The sequence below is a fragment of the Chrysoperla carnea genome, chromosome 1 (genome assembly GCF_905475395.1).
Source record: "Chrysoperla carnea chromosome 1, inChrCarn1.1, whole genome shotgun sequence".
Taxonomy (NCBI): Eukaryota; Metazoa; Arthropoda; class Insecta; order Neuroptera; family Chrysopidae; genus Chrysoperla; species Chrysoperla carnea.
Window position 1 is genome coordinate 66,225,688 of NC_058337.1, and position 12,099 is coordinate 66,237,786.

Sequence of the window (12,099 nt, forward strand, 5' to 3'; positions counted from 1 at the left end):
AAAATAAAAAACAAAAAAAAAAACTAACAATTTTGTTCAAAACATTTTTTTTAAAAACATTAGCTTTGTGGAGGAAATGCAACTTAAAATATGTCATTATTGAATTTAATCGAAAGATAACACGCTTAAAGTCAATGGATGATTCTAGGTCAAAGTCATGGACACAGGCATATGACATACTTTTAGGTTGCTCCAAAAGCTGAATCGACGATTTTCGAAAAAATGGTTTAGATGGAAAATGTTAGTTTTTTTATTAGGATCAAGATTCTAACTTAAAGTGTTATTCTATCTCTTACCGTTTAGGATCTAAATTGGCTAATAAAAAAAAGCCCTAAAAACTAGGTCCAATTTGATGTCAGAATATGGTGTCCCCCATCAAACTCTACGACTTTTGTTTAAGTTATTTTTTTATTAGTTAAAATGACGCACTCTGTATATTTACATACGACTGTGGTTGTAATATATACAAGTATTCATTTTATTCTTAAAACCAAAATAGGCATTATTTAAAAATTACCTATTCATTTATTAATACTAAAAATAATGATAATTCGTTGAATTTTTTATTATTACTTCTAAGCAGTACAAACTTTAAAAATAGATTTAACAGAGATTACATTTGCGATACTTTTGAATCGATCGATTGAAAGGTATTTTCACAACCCCCTAAAAAATTTAAAATTTGTAAGGTGAAGTGATCGGATTTGTCAACCCTTTCATAGCCACAGAGCTCTTGCTAGCAATTTATGAAAATCCTAACACTTTGCAAAAAATATTCGAATTATTAATTACACACTTAAATAGAAAATATAAATATTTTATCACATGTCAAAATATCAAAGCCAATCCCTATATAGTGCAGATGCAGAGGAGACTACCCAAAGAATTAAAGCCCCTCAAAAATCACTGAGGCAAATTTTCCATATTATTAGGAACAAGTAAAAACAACCAAATGACTAAGTTAACTGTTGAAATACCATGTATAGATAGTGTTGATTAAACAACCGGTTTTTTTTTACGTCTTGTTATTAAAGAAAGATAACCACTCTTACACATAAAGTAATAAGAATACCTTTCTTCTCACTTCCTCAGTAGATATAGTAATAAACAAACATAAACATAACATATGTAGCGTATAAATTAAAATATATATATACAATAAGTACCTGTATACTATACAATCTTCCTAGCCTAATTTGCGTCCTTACAGATAAACATTAAAGTTTACAAAAAGACTGTTTCGAACAAAAGTTCTTTATTTATTAATAAGGAACAATTTTTACATTTAAACTTTTGTTCTATATCTAACGGTAATTTTTTTCATAGCATCAATATTTTTAAGCGTTACAACCTTCGGACTAAATATCTATATATATATATGAAGTATATCATAGTATACTAAGTTTAGTTCCAAGTTTGTAACGCTTAAAAATATTGATGCTACGATCAAAAATTTGCTACAGCTGTCCATATAATAAACTAATTAGTCCATTTTCGGTTGTCTGTATGTTGTCTGTCAGTCAACCCGATAACTCAAAAACGAAGAATTAGATATTAAAATGATAAAAATCCAAGTAAACTTCATAGTAATACAGTAGAGTTTCGATAATCCAAACACTCTTTGTCCAATCTTTTCACAACGCTGCCTATGTTTTTGTACTTCCACCTATTGTGAGAGTACAAAAACCGTAAAAATGATATAATATGTAATGTACTACATAAGTATATACATGCATTTTTATACCATGTATATATGAAATATACATAGTATATTAAGTTCAGTCCCAAGTTTGTAACACTTAAAAATATTGATGCTACGAAAAAAATTTTGGTATAGGTGTTCATAGAATTAAATAATTAGTTCATTTCCGATTGTCTGTCCGTAAGCACGATAACTCAAAAACGAAAAGAGATATCAAGAGATATCTTTATAAAAAAATTAATAACTTTTGTTTGAAACATTTTTTCGTAAACACTGTTTACCCGCGAGGACGCAAATTTTATGGTATGTTTTATGGGAATATATGTTATGTGTGTGTGGCTATCTAAGATTCTTTACTTACGTGACGTCAAAAAACAAACGAATGTGTCATAAACACTGTCTATACGTGGTATGTAAACAATTAACTCACTCAATTGTTTGTTTTCACTTGTTTTAGTTGAATTCTGCCCCTTGGAAAAGTATGATATTTTCGACACATTTTTTTGAAATAATAACTTATGAAAAATAAATGCACAATAACGATGAAATATTAAGGACGTTCCGAAAAAATCACGTTTTCTTAGGATCATCTTTAAATAATGATTTAAATAACTCCTTAAGGTGTTAAATTTGTTTTGAGCTGTTAAAAGTATACGTTCTTAACATATAGGTAAAACCTATAGATGTTTTTAAAGGTATGCTTTATTATGCAACAAGGCTAATTTTTTAAAATTAATTTGGAAAACTTAGTATTCATTAGTTAAAAGCATGACAAATATTTTCCTATAAAGAAAACTATAACAAACGGTACTCGTTTTTCCATTAAATACATTCAAAGTGATGAAATGAATGGCATATTTATGTTAACAAGTTCTAACAGAATCAAAATTTGAAACGTAAGTCTCAAATATTTTCATATACTCACTTTTTTGTAAACGTCCTTAAATTATTACACTGAATACGAAACTATAAATAAATTAACACATATTATGAGCAGGAACATACGTTTTTAATAAAAAGTAATCAAGCTAACAATACCTAGAATACGGTCTGAAAGTTCATATGAACACCTAAAAATTTTTTTAATTCGCGCTTGTCCCTATATTGAATTTATTTTATTCATAACGATACTTTCAGGTAGTCTGTTTTTTTTAATATTTGGCACGTAATTTCATTTTTAAAAAAATGCTTTTCGTTTCTTACCATTTTATTAACATTATAAATGTATAAGATATTTTCAGAAGAAAATCTTTAATCGTTAGTAAAATTGAGCGGGGGCTCAAACAGAAAATGAATTCTGTTCGAACACTCTTATTGATTGTAAATGATCGCTGACATGCAAAATCAGCCGAGTTTAACTTTTTTGTTGAACAAAAATAAAGGCGACAATAAAATGAAGACTATAATCTCATGATAACTTTTGGGACAAAATATTTTACAACCGTTGAGCCCAAATGACAGATGAGTACTACACTACAATGAATATCCTTAATGCTAAAAGAGAATCGTACAAAAAATAAAGTTATTCTATTCATTGTATCATTTTCTTAATTTAATATGTCAAATAAAAATTGCAACCTTCTGATGTAAATCGATGATTTTGCCTTTACGCCGATTCGCATATGTATTCACAAAATAGGCTCATTGTAAACAGAATTAACCATTGTTAAACGGCTTATATATATATATAACCCGTTTACCTGCCAGGAGTGGCAACCCCCGTTCCCTATTTTTTTAATAAATCCATCTCCGTAGTTTTTTTAATGAATACATGCTATAGAGCAAGGGCGGCGAACCTTCATGTATCATTGTGCCATTATATAAAAATAAATAAGGAACGCGGGTGGTGGGAAAGGATGTTAAATTTTGATATTATAGTAATTATTGTCTTACAAATCGTCTTGAAAATTAATATGTTCAGCAAGTTACGCAAATCATTAAAATTTGCCATTCCACAATATTAAAGTCTATACATACAGGTACACGAACGACGATAGCCAAAATTTGAAGTTTCTAAATTGGAAGAGTCACAATGACATGTGGTTCCAATAAGACGGCATCATATGCCACACAGTGCTTACAACAATAGATCTTGTGTAGGACCCATCGAGAGTTTGCATTAAACTTGTTCATAAACAACCAATATCATCAATGACACCAAGTCCGATTTATACAATCTTTAGAAATATCTCTCTGTTTGGTTTGGCAAAGAATTACATACGTCGTGCCGTCAAAATAAGATTTTAAATAGAATAAAGAATTGAAAAATATCTCATAGACAACTTTATCATACAATGTCAAAGTCGCCTCAATTCCTAGTTAAAATTTTTGTTTTATAAATACGTATTTCGACTAAACTGTACTCATCGGTATGAATTAGCTAATCGGCTGAGAGATGCTACTCGTCGCTAATTTGGTGACTGTTTCAGTGAACGGAAACTTGAACAATAATGCCTTCTTTGATATTTTTTTACATACAGTTTGTTTCATTTAAAGTTTGGGCGCTCATAATGGAAGATCCTGTTTTTATAATAAACAAACTAATTACTTCGTGCTTTATTTGAGCTTAATCGTCAGACTTTGATTTAGTAAATAAGTATTCCAGGCGTAATATTAACAGAAACCTAGAATAATAATAAGAGTAATAATAAATTAACATTTCGTTATTTTAATTAATCATTCGTTACAATATTAAAATCCTCGCTTATTTTCGGCATTTCATCCTTATGCACTTTACGTACATGGCGCGCTAAGGAATTCATATTACTCAATATTTTATCACATAATTCACAACGATATTTACGTTTAGATTCATCATGTACTTTTAAATGTTTCAACAATTTTTCTTCACTAGGATAAGATTTTGAGCATCCAATATGATTACACTTAAACGGATGCATATGCTGTTTTTTATGATAATTAAGCGCGTACACATTATAATACGATTTACTACAAACATCACAAATAAACGGTTTATGATTCATATGGGTCGATACATGTTTACCATAATCGCTACGTGATGCAAACATTTTCGAACAATACTCACATGGTATATTTCGGATACCTAAATGACGATTTTTATGATTCACTAAATCCACTTTTAATTTAAAACCTTTGTTACATATTTCACAAACGTGGGGTTTTACACCTGAATGTATTAATTTGTGTCGATATAAGTTACTACACGACGATAATACTTTATCACAAACATCGCATACAAATTCCTGTGATTTTGAATTTTTTTGTAACTTTTCAATTTCCTCTAAAAATTGCTCATAATTCTCACGAGAAATTGTCACTGGAGGGCGATCTTTTTTATTTAACGCTGTAACTAATTCGTCTGTTTTATCATCTTCTATTTGATTTTCACTAACTTTACGATCGTTATCATAAATGATAAATTTATCTTTTTTATGTATCAAAATATGTGATCCTAATTCTAATTTGTAGGTAAATCCTTTGTTGCAAACACAACAAAAGAATCTTTTTGGACCATGTTTGAAGCGATGTGCATTTAAAGCACTCGATGAGACAAAACCTTTTGCACATGTTTCACATACATAAGGTCGTTCACCGGTGTGTTTACGCATGTGTATTGTTAAATCACTACTAAACATAAATGTTTTACCACAAATGTCACATGAATATTTACGTTCCTTGGAATGAATTACCATGTGAGATTTTACATAAGCTGGAGTGGCAAATTTTTTATCACAAACCTCGCAACTGTATGGTTTTTCTCCGCTATGCGTTGTTAAATGACGTATTAAATTTGTATGACTTACAAAAGTCATTTTGCATTGTTTACAACACGGAGGATTCGTCTCATCTTGAGTTTCGTCGTCGATTTTACGACGTTTTTTGGTTCTTCGTGGTTTTTGTGAATCGGAACATGCTTCTTCACTTTTATCATCTGAGATACCATTATCTTCTTCCTCTTTAAAATTGTCCTCATCTTTTAGCTTTGATTCGTTTAAGTTGATTAATTGTGAATCTGTTTCATCACATTTCACTGCTATATAATACTGATCCTCTTGAAAATTATTCGTTTCATCGCAAATTAAGCTTTCATCTTCGCCATTTTCTTCTTTTAATTCTAATTTTAAATTTTCTTTGTCCCCAACTAACAATATAGCATTTTGATATTCTTTTAAAACGAGATCCGAATCCAGGCATTGCATACGAAAATTGTATACCGTGTATAATTTTGATATGCAATGACTACATACGGAATCTGGTAAGCCATCAGATGGGGAAAGCTAAAAAAAACAGAAATAATTTGTATGCAACAATCGTTTATTTTAGTAGACAAATGAAACTTCTGTCTTCTGAAAAATGAAACCAAGCTGGCAATGATTTGAATGGTGATTTCATGACAATGGATTCAATGTAAGTTTTTGAAACAGTTTTCATTTAGTTCGAAGATATTTGCATTCAGTTTTTTGGGTAGACAAATTTTGTAAATATTAGTAAGAAACGACCGGTTTATAAAAATGATGGTTACAAACTAAATATACTGGAAGGTTAAAATTTAAGTAAAATTTTATCTATTTTCCAGGGGATAATGGAAGAAAAATGTTAGTAGTCTATCGCCTAAATCGAATATATAAAAATCTGTCGGTTCCAAGTAATCCTCGGTTAGTGCGAAGATTTCTCAACGAAAAAAAGAATAAAAGCATTAGTTATATGTCACATAATTCGAATATATTTAAGTACTCCCATTAGAACTTTGAAATTTTTTTCTTTAAACCATTCGCACTAACTCCGGATCCCTTGGAATCGTCGGAATTTTATATATTCAAGTAAAATTTAAGTGACATATAACTATAACACTTTTGTACCACTATCCGCCGAGAAAGGCAAATTTATTTATCTAAACTTTAAACTTCGTAAAAACAAAAATTGGAGGAATGAGTTGTAGAAAACGCATATTGTAAAGTAAGCCACGAAATACTAATGACTATTCTTAACATAACTTCTAATCTAATGGGTTCATCGATCGTATCTTATACAAATACAATTTTAGAGTTACTCAGTTTTCAGACATGTTATTAATGCCGTTGTGCTATCAAAATTAAAAAAAAAAAATACGGTATCAGAAATATAAGCCATTTCGTATCTTTTGTAAAGATAAATATGCCCATAATTGTATTTTTAATTTATGATTCTGAATTAAGATAAACCTAAAATTACTGTATATATTTGATGTTTGTAGCTCTTTAAGCTAATAAAGTTTCATTCATCCATAAGGTGGTTTTTTTTTCTATTTGTAAACACTTACGTTGATGGGAATACACTCCATTACAGCTTCAGATATTGAACAATCTAAATTACAATGTTCAGTAAATATATTACATAATTTTCGATTTGATTTTGTACATAAACGACATATTTCTTTTAATATCTCCGATGTGATTGTGTTGGAAGTTGCTTCAGAATTCATTTTTACAAAACAAAATATTTATTTTTATATATTTGATTCATTATTCATTTATTAAAGATCAAATGTAAACAAATACTGTCGATACACGATAAGTGTATGTTTTGTTTCCTGTATTATCAACAAAATTTACTCGATAAAACAAATGAAGATCCAATTAACTGAATTAACTGTTTAAACACCCTACATATGCTTTAGTTTGAATGTTTGAACTGTCCTGCTAGAATTAACAATAAAATTGTTAAATTATACAAAATATGTCGTTAGATACGAAGTATATTATGTGTAATAGTAACAATCCTTTTGAAAATTACTTTAACGGATTTTGCAATGTTGTCTAAAAATCAATTCATATTCATAACTGATGAGACATAGAGGAAAATACATAAATTAGAAATTTATTCTTTGTATCATACAAAGTAACTTTTTATACTAGGTAATTAATTATTAGTAGAGTGAAATTACGCCTTGTGTATGGATTAAAAGTTCGAGCAATGAAACTTTGGGGTTTTTCTTTTCACAACAAAATAAGTATTTTTTGAAATTTTTTACTTTCCCGGAGTGGTGCAACATGTTTAAAAAACAAAATGGCGTCAAAAATGAAATTTTTTTCAGAAATTTTATCATTTTTATTTTATATTCGCAAAAGGAGACATCGGTGCATATCCAAATTTGGTAGGTTTGTAGTCAATGTTAAGAACTACTCCTCATATTTTTTTGGTGGGGTTTCGTCCCTTCCCCTCCCAGTTATATATATATGTATACATACATATGGTAAAACAGTTTATTTGACTGTAACTTGAAAAATGTTCGATTGATTTTAATGAAACTAATATCAATAGTAGGTTTTATTACTTACAACTTTCGGTTAAAATTTTAGCGAAATCCGTTAAATAGTTCGGCCAAAATTTCCAATTTAGGGAATTGTTTAAAATGGCTGCCATTTTATGCCATTTTGTCCTACGAGGTTAAATTTTTTTTTAAATTGTAGCATTTTTTATTATCTTTCGATTTTATAATAAGTGACTTACCCGTAAAATGACTCCTTGATCCATATTTTTGCGAAAAACGGAAAATTTAACACTTTCTGGAAATAATTGTTTGGGGGGTGTATGGACTGGCTTTGGGGGGTGTTTTTTGCTTTGGCATGAGAAAACTATTTTTAAAAGAGGTCTGTATGGTTTAAAGCAAAATTTTTAAGTTTTAACCCCCGCGCTGTAAGGGGGGAGGGGTGTATGAAATAAATGTATCTTAAAAGATTTTAAAAAGAGGTCAAAATAGTTTAAAATGCTAAAGTAACCCAAAATTTTAGCTGTTTATATTAATATAGCACTTTTTACAACATCCACCCCTTCCGCTCCCCCTTTCATATTTTTTGCAAATTCAAAATTTTTAAGATGTATAAAGGGGCTTTGGGGGTCGCTGATCTCGAACTTTTGGCCCAAATAAGTACACCCCCTAAAAATATTACAATTGTTTTTGATAATCTATTGCAAAATTCGTGATCAGCGACCCCAAAAACCCCTTTATACGTCCTAAAAATTTTGAATTTGCAAAAAATATGAAAGAGGGAGCGGAAGGGGTGGATGTTGTAAAAAGTGCTATATTAATATAAACAGCTAAAATTTTGGGTTACTTTAGCATTTTAAACTATTTTGACCTCTTTTTAAAATCTTTTAAGATACATTTATTTCATACACCCCTTCCCCTTTACAGCGCGGGGGTTAAAACTTAAAAATTTTGCTTTAAACCATATAGACCTCTTTTAAAAATAGTTTTCTCATGCCAAAGCAAAAAACACCCCCCAAAGCCAGTCCATACACCCCCCAAACAATTATTTCCAGAAAGTGTTAAATTTTCCGTTTTTCGCAAAAATATAGATCAAGGAGTCATTTTACGGGTAAGTCACTTATTATAAAATCAAAAGATAATAAAAAATGCTACAATTTAAAAAAAATTTAACCTCGTAGGACAAAATGGCATAAAATGGCAGCCATTTTAAACAATTCCCTAAATTGGAAATTTTGGCCGAACTATTTAACGGATTTCGCTAAAATTTTAACCGAAAGTTGTAAGTAATAAAACCTACTATTGATATTAGTTTCATTAAAATCAATCGAACATTTTTCAAGTTACAGTCAAATAAACTGTTTTACCATATGTATGTATACATATATATATAACTGGGAGGGGAAGGGACGAAACCCCACCAAAAAAATATGAGGAGTAGTTCTTAACATTGACTACAAACCTACCAAATTTGGATATGCACCGATGTCTCCTTTTGCGAATATAAAATAAAAATGATAAAATTTCTGAAAAAAATTTCATTTTTGACGCCATTTTGTTTTTTAAACATGTTGCACCACTCCGGGAAAGTAAAAAATTTCAAAAAATACTTATTTTGATGTGAAAAGAAAAACCCCAAAGTTTCATTGCTCGAACTTTTAATCCATATAACAGCCTTTTTTTGCTTAGATTTACTCCAGTATATGGTTAGTGTGTGAAGACGCATTCAATTTTTGGTAAAATATGTATCTAAAGAGATCCAACAACTTTCATTGGAAAAATTTTTATTAACAGGGAGAAGTTAGTGTGGAATCATTTACAGTCATCAATTTACATTTTATATCTCTTCTGTTCTTATTAAAAACGAATCTTTTATGAGAACCTGAACTTGAATTTTATTTACACCATAAATATTTTGTAGCGTTAGAAACTTTAGTTAAATATTAACGCACTTCTCATTATTTAACAAGTGAAAACAAACAATTGACTGAGTTAATTGTTGAAATACCATGCATAGTCAGTGTTGATTTCTTTATCACATTACACATACAAACATGTGACACATACATAACTGATAATCAAGTATAGTACATATGTAAATGACTTTATAGTGTTCTGCATTACCGACCGACATTTAGTGTATAGTTTGTACACATATTATAAAATTTCCGCCTAATTGGCGCCCTCACGGGTAAACAGTGATGTTTACGAAAAAATGTTTCAAACAAAAGTTGTTTAATTTTTGATAAGGAACATTTTTTACACTTAAACTTTTGTTCTATCTCTAACGGTTTATAAGATGGGTCCTACGGACCCAAGACCCAATTGACCTATGATGCTCATTTACGAACTTGACCTCACTTTTTACGTCCTGAGTACGCTGTAAAAATTTCAGCTCGATATCTTTTTTCGTTTTTGAGTTATCGTGTCCACAGACGGACGGACGGACAACCGGAAATGGACTAATTAGGTGATTCTATGAACACGTATGACAAAATTTTTTTCCTAGCATCATTATTTTTAAGCGTTACAAACTTGAGACTAAACTTATAATACTATGTATATTTCATATATACATGGTATAAATATCGGTATATCAATTTGGATTTTCGGAGCAATTATAATAAATTCTCTAAACCATAAATTTAAATGGTATACTACATTTGTTTAATTTTTTTTTTTCCTCTTCCAAAAAGACAAAATACTTTTCTCAATAAGGGTAGCAGATCAAAAATATTAGTCCATGAAGGTTTCTTTATAACCTTCATGGAATAGTCTTTGGTGTTTGGTCTTGCTCAAAATAATAAAGGTGCGTCGACTTTTGTGTAGGGGTCCAAAAAAGAAAGCTATGTGTTTTTTTCTGTAGTAAGCAAGAGAAAGATAATGTATCGCACGTACAAAAGCCGACGATCAGTTTATTTTGAACAAACCTTTGTGTTGTGCATCTTCTATTCTTCTTTATGTCATTACTATAGACAAGTTTCGGAAATTTTGTTTCTGTTTCTTGTTAAATGTTTGAAAATTCTACAAAAATCGAATAAAAATGAATGAATGTAAGTAATTCTAAACATAATTTGATACTTAAGAAAAATAAAAGGTTAATCCTTTTGACCTGCAATCCTTAAATCAAAATATACAGGTACCTAATTAAATTTATTATTTTCTAACATATTTTAATATTCCTTTATTTACATCAAATCCCTTCAATTTAATCTGTTTCCTTGTAATTGTGATTTTTGTATGATAATTTTTATTTCGTCGTCTACTTTTTTTATGTGTGATACGTCATTACGTCTTTTACCTGTGATAATTTAAAAATGAATCAATTTTTTGTACTGGGTGTTACTGTTAGGGGATAAATATGGTTATAAATCAGGGGAGTAGTGAGATAGGAAACGATGCCAGAATTGTGCTAGGAAAAACCCTTTCTTTTTGAGAGACTAAGAAACACGCACTTCCCTTCCATTTAAGTGTCGTTTACGCTGGGCTTTCGAAAAAATGTTTCGAACAAAACAAATTGTTGGTATTTTTATGACACTTTTGTAATTTAAAGATTGACTTTCTTTCCAAGAGTTGGTTCGAAATCAATCAAGCTTCTCAAACACTGTTAGCCAACAGGTTTTGTTCACAGCATTTTTTCGGAAATTTAACTGATTTGTTGCACAAATCCGAAAAGGATATTTTCATATACTTATTCCTTATACCAAAATTGATGATTATTTAATCGATAACAGTCTGGTATAAACACTACAGCCATTATTCCATTTCGAAATTCCTAAGTCTGTTTCAATACTTTGAATAATTCTTAATTTTTTTTTAACAAAAAAATTCCGATGAATTTTAGATTTTCCAATTATTTATAAGTTTATGCACCCAGATTGGGTACTTTTATTAATTGCATGACGTAAACAATATACTAATAAATATTCTGAGGTCGTCATCTTTTTGTAATGTAAACAAAATATTTGAATTTTTGGTCACAGTTTGTTGAATTTGTGGTTGATTCATCAATTTATATGTCTGAACTAATAGTTCATTAAACACGCAAGATATCGGAAATTACTGAATATTTTAGGTTCACAAAACGGAAATATTTCCAAATACAATTACTTAAGTTTATTTCAAAAAACAAAAAATACAAAAAAATTTTATTTAATTTGTTAAGGAG

General features: G+C 29.6%; 2 protein-coding genes across 2 annotated transcripts in view; both read right to left on the bottom strand.

Moving 5' to 3' along the window:
• The window catches only part of LOC123305248 (ATP synthase subunit delta, mitochondrial), a 109,846-nt gene that overhangs the window by 62,447 nt on the left and 35,300 nt on the right, over positions 1-12,099 (bottom strand). Inside the window, exon 2 of the mRNA XM_044886911.1 lies at positions 8,153-8,164. The gene's annotated coding sequence lies outside the window, so the exon portion shown is untranslated. The remainder of the gene's footprint in view (positions 1-8,152; positions 8,165-12,099) is intronic.
• Positions 4,208-7,145, bottom strand: LOC123290443 (zinc finger protein 595-like). Its single transcript, XM_044870622.1, has 2 exons — positions 6,984-7,145; positions 4,208-5,961 (listed from the first exon to the last, which is right to left on the bottom strand). Exons 1-2 carry the CDS (start codon positions 7,143-7,145, stop codon positions 4,375-4,377), a joined length of 1,749 nt encoding a protein of 582 aa, XP_044726557.1. The 3' UTR covers positions 4,208-4,374.

Bases quoted from the DNA above. Each gene is read 5' to 3' on its own strand.
- LOC123290443 (XM_044870622.1), bottom strand. From the start codon at position 7,145: ATGAATTCTGAAGCAACTTCCAACACAATCACATCGGAGATATTAAAA. The intron at 5,962-6,983 runs GTAAGTGTTTAC...TGTTTTTTTTAG, and splicing joins TGGAGTGTATTCCCATCAAC to CTTTCCCCATCTGATGGCTT.